Source organism: Lagopus leucura, unplaced genomic scaffold, assembly GCF_019238085.1.
Source record: "Lagopus leucura isolate 7727_CA_CO unplaced genomic scaffold, USGS_WTPT01 Super-Scaffold_73, whole genome shotgun sequence".
Lineage (NCBI taxonomy): Eukaryota > Metazoa > Chordata > Aves > Galliformes > Phasianidae > Lagopus > Lagopus leucura.
The window spans coordinates 46730681-46751303 of record NW_024962252.1 but is presented as its reverse complement, the minus strand read 5'-3'; the positions used below and the strand labels follow the sequence as shown (position 1 = coordinate 46751303).

The 20623-nt window shown below is 37.3% G+C and overlaps 1 protein-coding gene across 2 annotated transcripts in view; it reads right to left on the bottom strand.

Moving 5' to 3' along the window:
• Positions 1-12414: 12414 nt before the first annotated feature.
• ENPP3 (ectonucleotide pyrophosphatase/phosphodiesterase 3) overlaps positions 12415-20623 on the bottom strand; it is a 32870-nt gene continuing 24661 nt past the window's right edge. For both annotated transcript variants that reach the window (XM_042893951.1, XM_042893953.1), the window contains 6 exons: positions 20083-20237; positions 18975-19110; positions 17864-17941; positions 16946-17078; positions 15119-15275; positions 12415-14456 (listed from right to left, as the gene is read on the bottom strand). In XM_042893951.1, coding sequence (XP_042749885.1) covers positions 14283-14456; positions 15119-15275; positions 16946-17078; positions 17864-17941; positions 18975-19110; positions 20083-20237 — 833 coding nt within the window. In that variant the 3' untranslated portion in view covers positions 12415-14282. The remainder of the gene's footprint in view (positions 14457-15118; positions 15276-16945; positions 17079-17863; positions 17942-18974; positions 19111-20082; positions 20238-20623) is intronic.

The following is a 20623-nucleotide window of genomic DNA, read 5'->3' as shown; positions in this document are numbered from 1 at the left end:
AGGAGAGGAGAGGAGAGGAGAGGAGAGGAGAGGAGAGGAGAGGAGAGTTCTGTGTGTTTTTTAATGCTGCAGATGCTATTTCTCGATCATCTGAATTTCAGTGCTGTACATGCAAGCATTATATCAGATTGGATAGAACAAAACACCTAATGAAAACATTTTGTTGTTGGGATCAAGTTTCCCATCCATAAAAGGACATCTATAAAGCTTCCAAGTAAGTTGGTTAGCTGTGGGGTTTCTGTGCTCCAGGATAACACCAGTACCACCAACAAATAGTTGTTAACTGGACATCTGGTTTTGCAATCCTCACAGATTGAAGAAGAAGAGCACATGTGAAAGCTTAAACACTTTAAAAACAGCATCTGTACAAGAACTTTAATAAACCATGAGCTCTTAATAATCTCTAAATAGCCTGACTAAAATGTTTTGGAGTTTTTTTCTAGGAAGACAGTAACTATTTTTTGATGCAAATAAGCAACCAAATTTAGGGTTTTATGTGTTTTTACTGTCAGGAATAAATGTGTTTCATTACACTGCCACATCAGCCTGAGTTTCTCTCTGGTCCACGTCTTGCTTACCCTTTATGTTTCTGTTCTTCTGACTTGTTGCACAGATGAAAAACAGGGAAACTCTGTTTCTTGTTCATTCTTGTCTCCAAAATGAGTCTGGATCTAAGTGGAGGTGATCATCACCTGAGCTCATCCCAATTCTTCAACTCTACTTTGTCACCAAGCTAGCCTGTGCTTCTTCCTTTTGGAATTCCACAACCAAATACTACACAGGGAAACTCATGGAGAGCATCTTAGTATTTTTTGGGGGGAGGGCCATGGTTTGCCTCCTCTGCATTCTTGAAAACAGATCTTTAGAAATGTTTATAAAAAGCTTAACAGGATGCACAACATTGCCTCTGGTAAAAGCGTCAGAATGAGACCATTTTCTGGGACGTGGCCTAGGCTAGAAGCCAACCAGGAAAGGGAAATTGTGCATGTTTAAGCAATTCTATTTTATTTTTTTTTTTAATCTTTCAGGATCTCAAAGATGCAGTTAGATGTTCTAGAGCAGTGCATTGCACCTACCTCTCTTTTTGAGAATAAGTTTGAAATCTTTAGCAGAGTTCCTACTGCTAAAACTCATCTACTTCATCTGGCATAGATGCAGACATCTCCAAGAGACTGCCCAAAAAATTCTCCAGTTACGTGTCAGAACAAAAATATCCAGTTCAGACTAGTGGAGAATGCCAGGAAGTACATTCTTCCAAGTTTGAACTAAAGCTTACGCAAGGTTCCTTCTACTTCTGAGAAGCAGAGCTTACTTTATAAGACTCCGTATCATTTGTTTCCATTGTTAACACTCTTTTTTTTTTTTTTTTTTTTTTTTTTCATATGTCTGCATTAAACTAGTCTTGCAATTCCCTGGATATGCGCAACTAGATTATTTTAAAGTGTCAGATACACTATTTTCCTTCCATGATAGGTTTCCTTGCCTACCCTTCTTTGTCTCCAGACTCTCAGTAGTTCAGCACAAACACAAAGTTTGTGTCACTCAGTAAATCTTGGCTAAGCATCACTCACTGTAGAACATGCAATGCAAAGACTCTGAGTGCAAGTGACAGATGACTATATGAGCTCTCTGTGCTAGGACTAAGAAGCTGAAAAAGAGGAATGCATTTCAAAAGATAAGTGTATGAAATTTGTGTAGCAAATAACTACTCCAACAGAAAAGTTCAAAAGTTCACTGTTTTTCTTCATTTGTCTTTTTGTAAGAAGATATGGAGGCAAAAATAAATATACTTAGAGTCAACTCTTGTAAGGATGTTTGTACTGTCACCATCTAAAAACTAACACTTCCAAACAGGCCAAATTATGCATTTTAAGGGATGTTCAATTGACTCAACCAGGATGTTAGTGGTGTCTAAAAGTCATTTTACCTTCACTCAGAAAGAAATATATATTTTTAGTGAAGATTTATTTGTGTTTGGGTGTTTTTTTTTTCATGGAAAGTTCCAAGGGCAAGATGTGTACAAGATTCCTTGGACACATAGTTTACAAGTTATTGGTAAATCAGATTGTCTCATGCTAACCATTTCAACTCCTGCAGAATAGCTTGTCTTTAGAAGGTACCTTCCTATAATGCTTTGAGGGTGTAATTCACCACTGGGACCTTGCACTTGGTCACCCTTGTACTTACTCTTTTCTTCAATTCATAGAGCAAGCATCTGAAAATTAGTGAGAGTTGTCATTATGAAGATGGCAGAGCATTTGTGTTGAGGCTCTTCCTTGTTAGTTACCACTTGTCCAGTGTCAGTAAAGATTATAGTGTTCAATGGCAACAAGTTCACTCATAGTAATGCCTTGTGAGATACAGATAACTATTCATCTAACAGCTAGGCAAGATCTTCATATATATTCAACCTTAAGTCATGTTTTTAATCTGGCCAACTTAAAAGAACCTCCAGAGATTACTTCGAATTGTTCTCCATATAGAACAGACATTGGACAAGGAATTTCATATGATGTGTTTTAATAGACAATCAGAAGTTATTTACTACATTTTTATGATTTAGCAATCTAACCTGCCCCCTGGGCTTTTGGAAAAAAAATATGCAAATAATTAGGAAAAAAGAAAAATTTTGGGCATATATCCATGTGCTTCTTAGTATTTTTAGAGAACACTGGGAGTTTCTAATGAGATGGGAGTATCTAATGAGATTCTGTTGAAAATCTAATCTGCATTACGGAATCCCATTAATCATCATAGACTATTTTAGACTAGCCATAGTTTCTTTTCCAAGTGCCTTACAGAGACATTTCTCAGGCTTTTAGAACAATTCTTTATAACTAAATTTCCCCAGTGAGGTTTGAAGCTATTGACTAACACAGTGTATGGAGCCAGAGCATCATACCTGTCCCATTTCAAAACTTGCTTCTCTCTAGCATATAGAATCCAACTCAGTACCTCTGAGACCAATGTGGAGGATTGACATGATAAGAAGGCCTACTTGTACAGGATCAAATTGACACCTGGGACTTCCACCGTGGCCTGGTCTCTCACCAAAACTACCAGCCTCAGAAATGAAAAACCAATTGGCACTGGATAAGAAGGTATAATGTTAGGTGAATCCCAAGCACCAGTGACCAGTTCCAGCAATGCCAACAGTCCTCTGTTCAGACTGTACTTTGTCAAAATCCACTTGTACTTTGCTCATCGCATAGTTTGTTTACAAACAAAAACCTACATGTTAGCAAATATTACTGTTGTGTAGCTTCTCCACTGGAAGCTAAATTATAATGAATAGGATGAGAAGATGCAAGAAAAATATTACTGTGTTCCTTTCTGCATATTATCTTAAAGTCTCAATGTACATGCCAGAAATCTGTCTTCTTAGAAACAGCAGAGAGAGATAAGCAAGCATTAATTGTACCCTGTGAACTACATAAATACTGAGCGTTTGCAATGCTTATATGAAAAATATTTGGAACAGTCTTTTTACAAAAGCAACAGGGCAATAAATCTAGTTATTCTTCCCCTTTACAAAGTAAAAATTCAAAGCTCCAGCATATAAGTTTTAGTTTATACATCAGGTCAAACATGTAGAGCAGTTTGCCTCTGATGTTCTTTACAAGGTCACTGGTGATATGTAGATAACTGAGAGGTGGACAGAAATGCAGAAAACTACGTGGGTTTTTTTCAACTATTATAGAAGTGTGCAAGCTCTCCTACAGACATGCCTTGCAACTGCCCAGTATAACAGCTGAGTACTCTTCAGTAACTAGTGAAAAAATTCTGCTGATGAATAGTGACTAACAGCTGCATGCTGCAAGCAAAACTATGAAGAAGCAGGGACCCATTTAGTCACATAATAGTCATTTAGTCAATCAGCTCTCACATTTAGATGATTTGATATGATTTCCTTTGGTCTCCTGCATTTCATCTCCATCTTCTGACTGACTCTGCTTTTAGTGAATATAAATGGGTATGACCTGAAGGACAGCTTGTTCACAATTAAAACTTCTGAGCACATTCAGTAACTACCACCATCTCCACCATGTGTCTGAGCTTTTTTCAGTCAGGCAGACTCACCACAGCCTCTATATATGTTCCTTCTAATACTTCTCTTATGAAGAGTTAGGATGTGATCGTGGGAAAGAAATTGAGGACAACTGCATGGGTTTCTGGACAAGCTGAAGAGGAAATTCATGGTAGAAATACTTCACTGGAAATAAATTTCCTATCTTTGGAGAATTTTTAGAACTTCAGGCATTCTCACAGTCTGCACCAGGTCATAGCCATCTTTCAAATGGAGAGAGCAATCAAATGGAAAAAAAGCAAGGCGGGTAGCAGATCAGTTGTTGACACACACAAAATCTAGCATCAAGCTTGTGCCTACAGCTGGTCCAAACTACGGATTTTGTCATTTCAGCCAGCAGTGCAGTGAAGTGGCTGTCAGCTGTGACTCAGTGAGTTGTTTGCCTGCTCAAAGAAATCCTGAAAAAGGAGTCACAGGTATGTTATGTCAGCACCCAACCTTACTCTGAAAACTGTTTGGCTGACAAGGTTGTGTTGGGATGCCACTTAAAGCAAAGTCAGACTCTGCAAAATGATTTAATTTCAGTGGGCTTACTAATTTAGGACAACAACAACATATAAAAGAACTAAGTCTTATTAGCTTCTACTGACCAACTCTATCTGTGCCCTTTTTCCCTAACTAGTCAAAGGCACTCTGTACAGGTATTTTCTCTGGCTAAGCACGACATCTCCTGTCATCACATTTCAGAGAGACTCCCTCTGTGCAGTTTTTAGAGATGCTGTGCAAAACAGTCACTAAATTTAATACTGTAAGGAGATATTTATGAGCTGCATTGCAACTCCAACCCTGAAATTAAGGACACTCTCTTGTCCTATCGCTCCAACTTTTTCCTTCAGCCATTCACAAACATACTTTCCACCTCACAAACACAGCCGAAGGAAATCAAGAAGGGAACAGTATTCCTATCCAAGTGCTCAGAATGATAATTCATGTGCAATGAAAGCAGAAAGGCAGTTTGAGCTGCTGAAGTGGCAGCATAATCAGTATTCACAGAAATCCTGGAAGCACAGGTACTTTTTAAAAATTGCAATAAATTCAGATAAATTTCTCAAGTTCCTGGCTATCAGGAATCTCTATGTTATCTCCATTAATAACCTTGAGCTCTGTTTGGTGAGTCAAAATTGCATTAACTTTTTATGGTAAAGATGCTTTTTTACTCAGATGTTATTCATTGAGGAAAAGAACACAGATCCAATCTGAGTCACTGAGGCAGTTCCCTGCTTTCATGGCTAATTTTGTAATTCAAGCTGATTCATATATTGACCAAGCTCTCTCTTGTTTTTTTCCTTGCAACTTCCAGTGGGTAGCTGTTACAGAATCTTACTGGTGGGAACCTTTCTTCTGATTTCCAGCTGGAATCTACTGCTAGTAAATTTGTATATAATTTTAATTACCAGCATTGTTCTGTAGCATAGATAGCTCTTTTTTTCCTTGCTCTGCTCTTCATCACTGATCACTCCTAGAAAAAGTGATTTATACTCTTTCCGTTCATGCGTTTCCTCTGTTTAACAATTTTAAAATAATTTATTATTTAATAAGTCGTAAAAGTAAGAATGCAAGGACTTTATTTTCCATGTCATAGCCAGGGTCTTCCTTTGCTTCTGTTCTAAATGAAGTCACCACTTCAGTAACTGGAATTACAATGTTCCCTTACAGTTTGAAGTCACCTTCACCTATTAAGCAGCAACAAAAATCTATTATCACTGTGCATTAGCAAGTCTTGCATTGGCTCTGCTGTGTCTTTACTTACAACACTTACCTCTGGAGGTCATGAGGACAAACATTTAACAGGCTGCTTAGCTTCTGACAATTACAAGCAGTACAGGAAGGAGAAATGCCACCAATGACAGTCATGCCATTTTCCAGGCTGCTCTCAATTCATTCTCTGCCAGTCTGTATTTGTGCTGGGATAAACATCAACGAACATGGAACATCTCATTTGTTTGAAAAGTGGTATGTAGAAGTTGAAAGCAATTTACAAATGACACTGAGCAATTAAAACACAGATGGATTATCAGAGGCCAAAAGGAAATCACTGTTTTCTTCAGTATAACCTCAAACCTCAGTAAACAATCAAAAACGTCACACAGGAAAGTCCCTGGGCATAAATAACATACTGGTGTGCCATATCCCAGATATCATTATCCCATGCTATAGCTGTGCAGAATGCTGTGCCACTTCGTTGACAAGAAATAGACTGTGGATTGAGTGATTCATAAAACAGAAATCTTATCCAGAACATACAAAGCCTGTCAGTGTTATTTTTCTCTGCAGTTGCTTTGCATCTATTACAGTATATAAGCCTATTACAGAAAATACAAAATCAATTCTCGTGAAGAAATATGATTTTTCTTACATCAGAATTCATAAAGCTCCCAAGATATTCCAGAAATCAAACATTTTGACATCTCCTGTTGACCTTTATATTATTCATCAGTTGTGTTTCACTGGGATCAGATTTTCACAGCAATCAATCAGAATCGTAGAATCACAGAACGTCCAGGGTTGGAAGGGACCTCAAGGATCATGAATCTCCAACCCCCCTGCCACAGGCAGGGCCACCAACCTCCCCATTTAATACTAGACCAGGCTGCCCAGGGCCCCATCCGATCTGGCCTTGAACACCTCCAGGGACGGGGCATCCACAACCTCTTTGGGCAGCCTGTTCCAGCACCTCACCACTCCCTCTGTAAAGAACTTCCCCCTGACATTCAACCTAAATCTTCCCTCCCTCACCTTAAAACCATCTTCCCTTGTCGTGCTGTTATCTACCCTTTCAAAGAGTTGATTCCCCTCCTGTCTGTTGGCTCCTTTTAGGTACTGAAAGGCTGCAATGAGGTCCCCCCGCAGCCTTTTTTTCTCCAGGCAGAACAAGCCCAGCTCCCTCAGCCTGTCCTCATAGGGAAGGTGCTCCAGTCCCCTGATCATCTTTGTGGCTCTCCTCTGGACCTCTCCAACAGCTCTCTGTCTTTCTTGTACTGGGGGCTCCAGAGGTGGACACAGTACTCTAGATGGGGCCTCACGAGGGTGGAGTAGAGAGGGACAATCACCTCCTTGTCCCTGCTGGCCACCCCTCTTCTAATGAAGCCCAGGATACCATTTGCTTTCCAAGCTGCAAGAGCACACTGCTGGCTCATATTAAGTTTTTCATCCATCAGGATCCCCAGGTCCTTCTCTGCAGGGCTGAATACAATGCTTACATTCAGTTTTTATCTCTGGAAAAGAACTTCCACAACTAACTAACAGCAAGTACTGATTTCTGCCTTCTACCTTTACACAGCTTGTCTTGTGCAAGACACAGAAGTCTTTTATTCTATTTTAATTTCTGTCTCTAGAAAGTTTTCACATTGCCTGTGTACAGGTATTCTAGCACATGGTAGATTTTAATAATTACAATTTTTGAGAGTTCTAGGTTGTTTATCTTCTCTTCTGCATGTGAGGAACATTTTAAAAGAAGGACAATATGCTTTTGTAACCCATATACTATGTAAACATAGAAATTTCATAGTACCTCTCATACAATCACATTTACTTGTAAGTAACCATCATTCTTTGATAGAAGCCTCACTGCCTCCTCTTTACTCATCTCCCAACTGATGGTGGTCAGTTTGTTGCCCCGCCGTGTGGCTGTGCCTTTAGGAATGGAGATTACGGGCAATTAGTTGCTGCCAGGCTAACAGAAGCACATTTGATACTCCAAGCAGAAATGGAAAGTTGTCAGCAAAGTTTTATTTCATAAATAAGGATGCATTTTTAGAAAATAGTAGGCCATATCATCTGCATTTCCTAAGGATATGCAGCTAAAACTAAGTGCTGCTTATAAGATTAACTGAAATGCCACAAAAACTGTGATCTAACGTATAATGGTGGAAAGAAAATGAGGCAGGATTTCTCATTCTGTGGAACTAATTTAAGTAAGAACAGTTTGAAATCACCTTTCCCGTAAGTCTGCAGACCTTCTTCCTTGTAACCAGAAACTGACCTGAAACGCTTGGTAGTGCTATGGAAATATCTGGTATCCATAACCTTAAAAAAAACCCTAAGAAGAATTTGAACTGTCTAGAAGAAAAGATGTAAGCAATGTCCCTTTGTGAGGACTGAAAAGCAAGGCTGCAAACTAATCCCTTTGCAACATGCTGCTGCATAAAAGTATGCTCCCAGATACAGAAAATGCAAAAAAAAATTGCCTAAAAGAGAATATAAATTTATAAGAAGTTATCAATTCTAAAGCACCTTTGGCATGCACGGCTGATGGGAATATCCTTCAAATGTTCTTGAGAGAAAAGAAGTGCTATTGACAGCTGTAGTTTTGGTGGTTAGACACAAATCCGTCAGCTTTTTTTCCCTTGAAAAGAAAAAGCAATGGAAAAAACAAACAAACAAAACACAAAGAGGACAGCTGAATGAATGGAAATTACATTCACTGGCTTGCTCACAAAGCAAAAGGAGCATTCTGAGAACTTCATTTTCTCAGCAATTCCCCATCCATGTTCTTTCATTCCCTAGAGAGCTGACTGTTATTCCTGAGCTTCAAGACAGTATTGTGTGTTATGTTCTGCATGTGTTTGTAAGAGAAAAGCAGGAAGGCTGAGGTTCCCAGAGCTATTATAAAGAGTATATTGTTGGTCAAATAGAGCTGTTTATATTTTCATCTGACTGACACAGCTCAATTTGTGCTGATAAACGTTAAATTGTCTTCATATGCACTGAAATCCTTCTGAATGACCACAGATAACCTGTTTGGAACCTACTGAGCAAAATACAAGTGGCTAAAGGGCAAAATTAGGAAAAAAGCTGGGATGTTTTCTTTTAAGGAAATGGAAAAGCCTTTGTTAAGAGAGCTGTGAACAAAGTGGGGACACCAACCAATAACTTGTTTCTCTGCAGCCGCACAGCAGGCTGCTGCCTGGCACATCTGTTGCCAGGTCTCCTTCACATACATTCAAAAGTAATTCGGGTCATTGGCTAAAGACTCCACCAACTTCATGTCTGGGTGATTCCAAACCCCAAAATGCCCTGTATCATACACCTGGCTGATTTAAAAAAAAAAAAAAAAATCATGTTTTTCCCACCAATTTTCATTTTTCTGAGGACAACGCTGTTATTTGATCACTGCTGCAGGGACTGGGAAGGCTTCAGATTTCCTGCTCCTTCCAGACTATGATGGTAAGGAAGGTCATCCCGGCTGTCTCCAGGGCAAGGAAGTGCTGCTGGGTTGAGGGGAGGCAGGTGCCTTTTCTTCTTCCATGACATCAGATCTGGATGCACAATAGATTTCCCACCTCCTCACTGACAGCAATCCAAAGGGGCAGGGACTCCTGCACTGCACAGGAGTTACGCAGTTAGGACGGAAAAAAAATCTGTACTTATAAACACAGCTTTATGTTTTGAATATTAAAAAAAAAATAAATCCCATTACCCTACGTGCAGACACTGAGACACTGCAGGAGCACTGTGGGAGGTACTCTGAAAAACACAGCCCTGTCTATTTTCCTTGAGGGAGATTGGCCAAGAAAGGAGTCAAGAGCATTCTGTGCCATTTAAATGTCTGCATGTGACTTTGAAGGTGGCCTTCAGGGAGGTACTGACTAAAAGCCAGCAGACTCTTTAATAAATATGAAGGAGAAAGAAAAAAAAGTACTTTATATGGTGACAGTCGCTGGGAGCCAGGGCGTAGTGCAGGGGAAACACCGTAGCCCTTGTTGAAGTGTTTGTTAAGCTTTTCCTTGCCCTAGCTGTGATTTTCTGTTTTTTTTCTGGAGCCAAGTTGGCTGTGTTGCCCTTGCCTGTTCTCATCCATTATCACCCTGCCTTGCTGCAGCAACAACACTGGTTACATGTAGGGCCACATTTCTATATTTGCTCACAGGTTTTGTTCTAATACTGAAAATGAAAAGCAGCATAAGAAAAGTAAACCACCAAATCCTCCCAAGTTCAGATTTTCAATGGCAGTGGGAATGTTTAGTTCCTCTGCTCCTATAGCGGACTGTGGTAAATCACGTTACAGAATTTACAACTTCACACACATAAGTCAGCAATGAGAACCGGGTCTCAGCAATATCTGTTTTTATAGACAGCAGAATACTTTACATCTGTTCCACTCCAGCTTGATAATTAGGTCTCTCAAAACTGGGTGAAAGATACAGAAACAAAGGGTTTGTCCTTTTTGGAAAGTTACACCCAGAGCCCCTAGGAAAGAGGGTAAGTTTGAAACTTTCAGAGACAACGTTGTTCCTTAGTTCACTGAACACACAGAGTGGTTAAGAGTACAGTAAATATTTGCTGTATGCTGATTTTAGTGTATCAAATTTTTGTTCCTTGTAGTGTTTCTGTGTTTTAATCTCTGCCTTGATTAAAACAAACATATAGATCAGTTGTATAGATACATTATGTGGACACCTACTTTGTCCTGTCTTCCTACATTGTTTTCACTGCTTTTGAAATTCTGTTAGAATGGGGCAGCACAACCAGCCATGACAGACATGAAATATAAGCAGCTCGAATGTTATTTGAATTAATAATTTTTTTTAAGATCAAACCACTGTGCTGCAGTTTGCAGCTTTTGTGGCATATGAATACTGTGTGAGGCAGCAATTAATTTCCATCTCCATGAAGATTGCAGAATTAATTCTGTTAGAAAAAGAAGATCTACAAAAATAATTTTGAATGAAGAAACATAACGTTCACACTATACCTCTACTGATAATGCAAAGCTAGGCTCATAGTGTTCAATGTTTTCTTATGAACTGACAAAGGTTGTGTTTTTTTATAAATTACTATCAGTGGATAAGGCATTTCACTTACTTTCAAATTTAAACAAAATGGCTTTTGCAAGCTTATGAACTCATTAAAATTTTTGAAGTCTGCAAAGCCTAAGCAACAATGATTTTCCCTTGCAGGATTGGAGGTCTGCATTTTCTCCCATGTGCAGCCCTTTGCGTGATGGAAGGGTGTTACAGAGGGCCAAATATGTCTCCCTTAATCATCATCATTCCACCAGCCTGATGTAAAGCTCATTGAAGTCATTAGAAATCATCAAATCCAGATTTCTTACAATAATCAGTTTTGCACAGTGTATCTGTAAGCTATCTAGAATCAAATTGCATTGGTAGTAATTTAAAAACATTTGCTGATTTATTGAAATAGTTTCAGATGTGGATACTGCTGCCCCTGGCAGTGTTCAAGAGGCATCTGGATGACGTCGCCATCATCGATGGAGTCGCCGTCCCTGGTAGTGTTCAAGAGGCGCCTGGATGAGGAGCTATGAGAGATGGTTTAAGTAGCTTGTGGCACTGATAGGAATGGGAGGGTGGTTGGACTGGATGATCTTGCAGGTCATTTCCAACCTTGTGATTCTGTGATTCTGTGACGTGCTGCGTGATATGGTTTAGTGCTTGTGGTGGCAATGGTGATGAAGAGACAGTTGGACTAGATGATCTTATAGATCATTTCCAACCTTGTGATTCTATGATTCTATGATACTGACAGGTACCTACCTGAGGTTACAGGTTTCAGGTGCTTTTTGCACTGGCATTGATGTACACATCAAGATGAAATTTTGCCTACTTGCTCCATTTAGAATACCCAGGCACAGAAATAAATGGGAAAATTCTAAAAATTGTGCTTATTTGCTGCAAGATTTCTATATCGTAAACTAAACTGTATGTTGTACCCTACCTACAAGAGATTTCACTCTCAGCTGGGAGTTCTCCCAGAACCCAATGCACCGTTTATGTCATGGGATGTGATGGAAGCTCTGTGACACTGCACTCAGAGGTGTCACTGAGAAAGCTGGACACCAATATTGAGAGTACCAAGAGGTCAACGCCACAGAAAGGATAAAGGGTTAAGGATCACAAACTTAAAGATATTTTTCTATTGGTTATTCCAATTGAATCTTCCCATCTTTAGCTGTAGATGATCAAGAGTTTTAGGCAGTATGACAGCAGAATGAACAGCAGAGAAAATAAACATAACTACAGCAAAAAATGCTTCCATATTTGACTTCTTACAATAACTGCAACTTCCAGCTCCATCAGCACCAGTTTGTGTAAAACCCAGATGTGTGATCAAGACTTTGTTGTGTTAGATGCTACACAACATTAAATGATAAAGATAATTTTTGTCAGCTCCTTCACACAGGAGTCAGCTTATATCAGCAGCACAGCATGGATTGTCGCATTTATTTATTTATTTATTATGGGATGGAGGAAATAGAGGAATTTGAAATATTTTTTTTTGAAGGAAGACAGTGAATTCATTATTTAAGTGCAGTACCTGTTGTGTGTGAAAAAATGGATAAAACTAATTTTCAGAAGTTTGGGTAATCTTTAATGCAATATTTCATTGCTAATGTCATTACAGATAGACATAACTGAGACCTAACTGTCCATAAAGCCTGGAATTTTGCTTTCATGATTGAGCCAGAGCTGTCTGAAGCTTGTATCTGCCTTGGCTGGTGAGACAGTGATTAATCTGGATTTAAATATACCAACTCACAACAGTGTTACATCAAACCAGTTCTATTTAAACTGCTAATGTAGACATACCAAACATCATTAACTTCAGAAACTCTGTTTCTCTTCACCTCACAAATGTGCTCTATGACTCTAGGATAGTTACATTACATACCTCAATCATTGTGTGTTATCTAGATTCATTCAGAATATGATTTACAGTGGAGTGAAAAATCAGTTGCATTCTTCATTGTAGTTTAATAGCAGTCCCTGAATTGGTTGGACAGACCTAGATACCTCTGCACTGCTGAATGAAGTACAATTCCATATTAAAGATGGTGCAATGACTTAACCAAAGACTCAAACCTGGATTTTCACCTTGGTCCCAGATCTTGACTTTTTTTTTTTTTTTTTTTTTTTTTTGTCTTCTAAAACTTCTTTTAAGGATACATATTCAGTCTAGAATTAATTATAAATTGAAACACTCTTAACATGTTTCTTCAAAACTGCCCTACTGAACCTATAAATCAGACAAATGGTCAATCACATGCTGTTATTCACACCTGTATTTAGCAGCATTTCCAGTGAGGAAAATCAGCTCAAAATGCAAGTAATTCTGTAATAGCAGGATCTGGGAATTTCCACTGCCTTGCTCCACTTACCAGCAGACAGCATTAACTTGTGTAGAGTGCAGTCTGAGGTAGAGATTCTGTGTCCATAAAGTCACTGCAGGAGGGAACACTGATTATTTGTTGCATGTCACTACTAACTTTGTGCTCTAGTCTCAGGTTTAACTCTTTAAAAATAAACACAAATATCTTGTTATTGCCTGGCAGTCTACTCTGTAAATACAGATAGTAAATTGTAAATACAGATAGTAAACTGCAAATACAGACAGATATCAAGACAAAACCCTTCTGGATAGAGCATTTCTTTTACCTTTTCTTGTTCTCTAAGATTTCTAAAGGGTAAAGAATGCACAGATCAATTGCTCTAATTTCACTTCAGCTCTTACTAGCATAATTCCACTTACTAACATGAGTGGAAAAGGCAGTGGATAATCATAGAAGACATTTCCATTACATATAGACTTTGTGTCAGTCTGAATGTTTTTTAAGTACATGGCAGTATCCATGTGGATTAATAGATGAGAAAAAGCAATTCAGAACATTCCAGAGCATGCAAGCATGAGATAACCTTAACTTCACTGATAAACACATGGGAAAAAACACAAACATTCCTCCCAAAGTGTTTCACTTTCCAATTCTATTCTAAGAACATTTTCTATACAGTAGACGATTCTGGGGTTACTATGAAAAAATATGTTCTTGTTACAGTTTTTGTTGTTGTTGTTGTTTTTAAAACCATTAAAATATTATCTATTTAGAAAATCTGGCTTAGTAACGACATGTTACACATGTTCATGTTACAGGCATTGGGTTGTTGGGGTTTTTTTGTCCATTCATTAACATTAAAATATTATGTTTTGAAATTCTGGCTTAGCAAGATGACTTAAATAACTTTAGTTAATTTTTTTATTCAGTTTATACAAAACACTTGACTGAAGGAACAGAAATATGAAAAAAAAAAGAAAAGAAAAGAAAAGAAAAGAAATTAGCTGTACATGTGTCTTTTCTTGATGAGGTGCTGTAGTTACATTTCCCTCATATTTACTCAGGTAAAAGTTAAATCATTTTGATTTTCTTCCTTCCAAATACTGGCACTTTTTAAACAGAAATTCAGTTGATTTCAGTCTCAAATATTGGCAAAAATGTCTTTAGCTGTAAGATCTCAGAGACAGATTCCTGTCTTTCCTGGTAAAAGTCAAGTCCAGTGAGCAGCTCCACATCCCGAACACGAGCGGAATGGGCCTGAACTCTTTCTTCAACCCATTCAGAAGGCGACCTGTTATCCTGCCAAAGCAAACAAGAACAACGTGCAAGCACTGGTCATTGTCTAGCAAAACCACCAAACAAGAGAGTGGCTTTTAAATGACTTCAGTTTGTAGAACTTTTTTGGGGGGGGATTTCTTAGATATCCTTGCAGCCTTTCATTTAAATAGCCAAATGGATGTCCCGGAATCTTTCATCTCCAGAGTAGCACAGAGTTAAAACTATGCTGAAATGGCAAGTAGGATTTTCAACTACTTTAACTGCTTTCTGCCTAATTTTTTATATATGTGGAACAAAGGACTGAAGAAATTCCTCTAACTACTTTGAAAAGAGAAACACTTTAAGACCACTAATACCTCTGGAGTAAGTTTGTCTTGTAGTCTTCCATAAAGTTTTCTCATCAAACGACTGGCTATGCTGCTACTGTTAGCTCTTCTCACTCCCCTCGCAGGTGACAATATTTCCAAGTTTTCTAATCAAGCCCTCATTTCTTCAAACAACTCTTATGTTTCCTGCTACCTTTTCTGGAGCTTCATCCCTAGCTATCAATTCATTCTCGGCTCATGGGAATGAATCAGTTAAATATTCAGACATCTAAAGATTTTCCAGATAATTGTTCAGAATTGCACAGAAAATCAGTTCACAAAGCTCATTTGCACACAGGAATATAAAACTATACTTACAGCGCAGCTTTCAGTATTGTCAGGTCGATGAGGAATGATGAAGGACAAAGCATCCAAGGAGCCTGCACAGTTCAGTGGAGTATAGGATGTGTTCTTGCAGCTGGTCAGAATCACAAAGTAATGGGTTGGGACAGGGATTTGTGTGTTGTTTACATGCCTACAAAATAAACACTAGTTAAGAAATTTATCTGGATATCAAGTATAAAAACCATTGATGCTGCTAGTGTTTTATAAAACCCATCTTAGCATAGATCTTTCAGTATTTTATCACTTTTTTTTTTTTTTTTTTTTTTTTTAATTTAAATTAACACCTGAAGAGACTCACAGTTCAGTATTTGTTTCATGAACAGCCAAACATGCATGGATTAGTCTTTTTGCCACAAGCACTGTTTTCAATGTGAAAATGACAGAATTAGCTCAGCAGTCTATTTTGCCAAAGTCAGAGATCTCTGCATCTGGATGGTGCTTGATAAGGATGTCACATGTGCCCTTCATTACATTAAGAACTTTACCACACTAAACTAAACAGAAGAGAGAAAAGATGAGCCTCAGGTTCTTGTCAGCAAGCAATGCCAGAATGATGACTTGTGGAATGATGACATAGCTACCAGTTTAGGATTCCTAATTCAGAACGTATTTATTCAATTTGTTGGTTGTTCTGTTGACATGGCCACTTTTGTGTATAAACTTTTGAGGAGCTTCCTGAGTTTGCTGCATTTCTTCAAGATTTAACCAAACACCATCAGTGAAACCATTATTCTGCTTAGTATGACTGACTAACATGCTGAATAAAATAAGCTTGTTCAAAACTGTAGACAAAATTATGTGGTTGACTGGGTATTACAGCTTTCTGCTTGGAAGGAAGTTCCAGTCTCTCCTCCCTTGCAACCTCCTACTTCGTGGCAGAGTTTGAGATTTTCCCATTCTCAAACCATTTTTGACAGATGTGGTATTAAGTCTAGCCTTGAATAAAACATTTCCAATGACAGATTCAGCAGTGCAGATTTCCCAGCAGTTGTCTACTGCTTACGTGTTCTTACTGTCAAAAGATATATTCCCTATATTTGGCACAATTCAAATTGTTTGCTCTTATTCGTTTTGTTTGTTTGTTTGTTTTGTTTTTCCTCCTCCTGTCACCATTCACTAGCATAAATATTTGCTCTTAATATTTCTACTTCACAGAATTCTGCTTTACATAAGTCTTCCTTTAGTCCTTTTTCTACACACTTTTGAATTTTAAAATGTATTTTGTTATGCTACCAAAGTTCATTAAAAGCTATCTAGAACTTGTTGGACCTCCAACTGTGTAAGCTATGTAAAAATACCACTCAGGAATATTATGTGTTACTTGCTCAGTGATATGATTCAGTGAATGCATCCAAGACACAAAACTGATCTTTGGTAAAACACAGTTTGAGAAAACTGGGAGAAATTACAAACAGCTGAGACAGTATAGCATAAAAGCAAGACAATTGTAGACGCGTCTTCTGTGTATTTACATATTCTCCCAGTATTTGTGCTAGAGAAGCCAAAAAATGTAGGCATTAACTTGGGAAGCAAATATTGGCCCATATCCGTACAAATGTAGATTGCTACACATATAACTTCTTTTTTTTTTTTTTTCTCTCTCTTTACTGGAATTTCAGTTTCTATAGTATTACACCTGCTTGCAAGATAATTTGCTATTACTGCATGAGGAACGGTGGAATTATCATTATAAAGGGAAGATTCAATTCTCCTTGATACTTGCTTTTTTGTTCTTCATGAAAATATTTTGTTTGTGTACAGCAGGAAATAACTCATCATTTGAATTTTCCATGTACTTACTGTGTAATTTCATCAAGAGTATCAAAATGGCCATCATAATTGTAATCAAACACTGGACCACTGATAACATTTACTCCATTCCTTTCTCTAGCATACTTCTGAAGAAGTTCATCATGGAAATAGTCCCATATGTCTGCAAATGAAAGAAAATACAAGCATATTTAATTTAAAATCAGTTACTTCACCACTAAAAAAAAAAGAAGAAAAAAAGGAACACTGTGCCTTTTTGTTACTTACCTGTAACACAAAAAAAATTTAAACTAAAATGCCTGTAAAAACAAATCTTCACACACAGTTTGGATTTCATTAGAAAGTATGGACTGTACTCTCTCACCTTTTAAAGAGTTATGGTAAATACTATCACACCTGTGCAAGCTCCTGCACTACCATAGCTAATGCATTTGATCTGAAGACAAAGATGCAATTCTGAAGCTGAGAGGCCATTTATTTCTGGCCTATCTGCTAGCACCCACAACTGTCAATTGATAGAATCCAAGATAATGACTTTGAGTATGAAATATTTACCACCTGAGGGCTAGTGTAACTCTACAGCACTCACATAAAATATCACTGGCAATTCAGCTTATTTAAACATGTTATTTGAGCAAATACAACTTGTATATTCTAAGCTAATGAAACTGAATAGTTATGAAGGCAAAAAAAAAAACAAACATGAGTTCGGAGGGCTGGTAGGTTTATAAACACTAAAAAACAAACAAACAAAAAAAAACAATAGTTTACATAAGTGCATTTAAAATATTATAAATCTGATTTTTAAAGCTTTGTATACATTTGCATGAGACCTGGATATACTGAAGGCTACAAATTAATGCTTTTAAGTCCTTGTCACAGCTATCCAAAATCCAGAGCTACATTTACAGGCAATTAATCAAATTTAATCAAAATCTTGGATCCTACCTTTAAAAGCTCTATACATGGGAACAATGTTGCTGGTGAGTAAGGCATCATATTGTTCAAGTGCAGATGAATTGAAATCTATGTAAAAGAGCAAAGTGTGCATTAATGAGATACTAGACAAAGACAAATCTGATAGATATCACTATAAGTTGCAGGTACGTGTTGTTTAATCATTATACATTTCATAACATTTATAATTCCTTCTATTCTGAAGAAAACAGAACATTTCCTGTTTAATGCAGGGGAGTTGGATTAGGTGACCTTGGGGCTTCCTTCCAACTCAAACGATTCTATGACACTAAGTATGTGAAACTATATACAAATACATTTATGTCTGAAGCATATTGTGTTAGACTTCCATCATAATTATGACAAACACCAATGACAGTTAAACAATAAATTTTCTTACCCCAAGAAATTTACAAGAAATTTAATACTCTACAGAATAATTTTAGTTTATTTGCTCACAGAGTAGGAACCATTAGAGCACAATATCCCTGTATTTATTGCTATTATAACTTCCAAGCTATTCTACTTTCATGAGATTAATTTTCTTTTAATTTCCTTTACCTATGAAGTTAGTTCCCCAGAAAAAAAGTATGTTCTGAAATACAACAAATGGTGCAGTACCTTTGTAATATGCTGGCAAAGGTTCTGTGCAAGGACTATCTGATTTCTATCAATTTGTAATTAAGTAGACATCTGAGCATGGTTGTATAATCCTTCTGCATATTTAGTATCTTCAAATTTTTTACATAGTCTATTCAATGCAATCATTATCAAATTTGGCAATAGGAAAGGAATATTCACACAGGGAAAGACAGACAGCTTTTCATTCCAACCATTTACACCTTTCAAACCTGTTATCACAATCAAGCTGTTCCAAAAAAAAATAAAAAAAAAAACCTAAATGCTCTAAGCCAAAAATATTTAGATGCAAGGAGCTGTTGTCTAGCTTTTGGTGAGTCTACAAACACTGGAAACATTTTTTCTGCCCAACATGCTGATCCAAAGAAGTTTGCTTTGGTGTTTGGTTATATGTTTAAACATAAACCCACATCCAGCTGATTAAGACTTTCTAAACTCCAGCTATAAAAAGAACAGTGCTCACTGGGAGGGTAGAGGAAACCATAGGTCAAGTCCAGCCCTTCTGGGTAGTTGGAACAATTTTGGCTATGAGCAACGGGGATTCTAACATCAGCCCGCAGACAGTCTGAAACAGTGGGAGGAAGAGAAGATGTGCTTTCCTGTGAAAAGGGAAAAAAAGAAAAAGTATTACACCCACGGTTGTGGTCAACATAATGCTCCGTATGTTTTTAACTCTCTCAAATGGCCTTCATTGAATCTTCTGTTTTCAGAATGAATCAAGTCAGGGTAAGCAATGGATGCTGATGTTCTCTGCCTTGTGTTTTTCCTCTTTTTCTGTTTTTAGGTAATTCCCTAAAATCTTCACGCGGCATGTAAAACTATAGCAGAAGGAGTAAAGTTTCACCTTAGGCAAAAACAAATGACGACTTTGGGTCATTCATCCCTTTTATGGAAATACAAACTTGATATCACATCCCGCTGAGAAGCAGTGAATATATAAAGATGACAATATCACCACATTGTAGCATCTGAAAACTCTGTCTTGATAATAAGAATCTGAGTTTCTAAAGAGTTAAATAAAACCAGAGTAAATTTTACTGACTAGCTTCAGTAATTTCCACTGAGATACGTTAACATACACACAACCTAAGAATTGGTAAAAAGTGATGCTAATCAGCGTAACTGTTTCTAAAACATTATATTTTACAATATAATGCATCATATATTACAATATATAGCATCATATAAAATATCAAAGCATGTGTTCCGTATGTAATTGTGTTTTCTTTTTCCATACTCAATTACCTGCTATTTAATTTCTTCGCATTTTTACAGAAGTTAAACACTCCGATTGCATTTTAGAACACTGCCCATTTTGATTGGTTCAAATTAAAAAAGAAAAAAAAAAAAAGGAAAGACCCTCTTGTGCCTCTTTGTACTCCTTGATTTACATTTATTCTTTCGTATTCTTTCTATAGGAAACATGCATCATTGCATTAGTCTGCTTTTCGGAAATAAAGGCCTCAGTCGCATGATATCCATCAGTCTTTAACCAGAATTCCTCATGAATGAACATTTTCAGTCCACCTTATTTACACATTTGTGAATTATACTAATATCTGATAACCTACAGGATTAGTCACAGTGTACGCAGTCCATAGTGGCATCCAGATATCATGACTGTATCCACTCACATACTGATGATGGGGAAGGAGGCAGTAGGTGCTTTCTTTCTGAAGAACTTGAGGTCTCCCATATGGCAAATTATATAAAGTTGCATTCTTTACTATAATTAAAAAAATATTTATTCATTCTCCTATAAAATTTCTGATGGAATCAAGGTTTAAGAAAGCAGAGAAAAGAGACAAAGAGAAATGTAAATTAAAGCACTAATAAATACAAATAGAAGTGACAATATACACAAGTACATACTTTTAAGTTCTTAGCTCAGTGGAAAGAAGTGTATAAAGTTTTCATTCAAAGAAGTATGACATCAGACATTCAAATTCTCATTTCTTTGTAATTTCATATATAAAACAATGTAACTCATCAGTGAAGTGAGAACTATATCATATTGGGCTGGGAAGTTTTGTAATGCCCCATAGAATTTCCAGAAGCATCACAAAATAATAATAATAATAATAATAATAATAATAATAATAATAATAATAA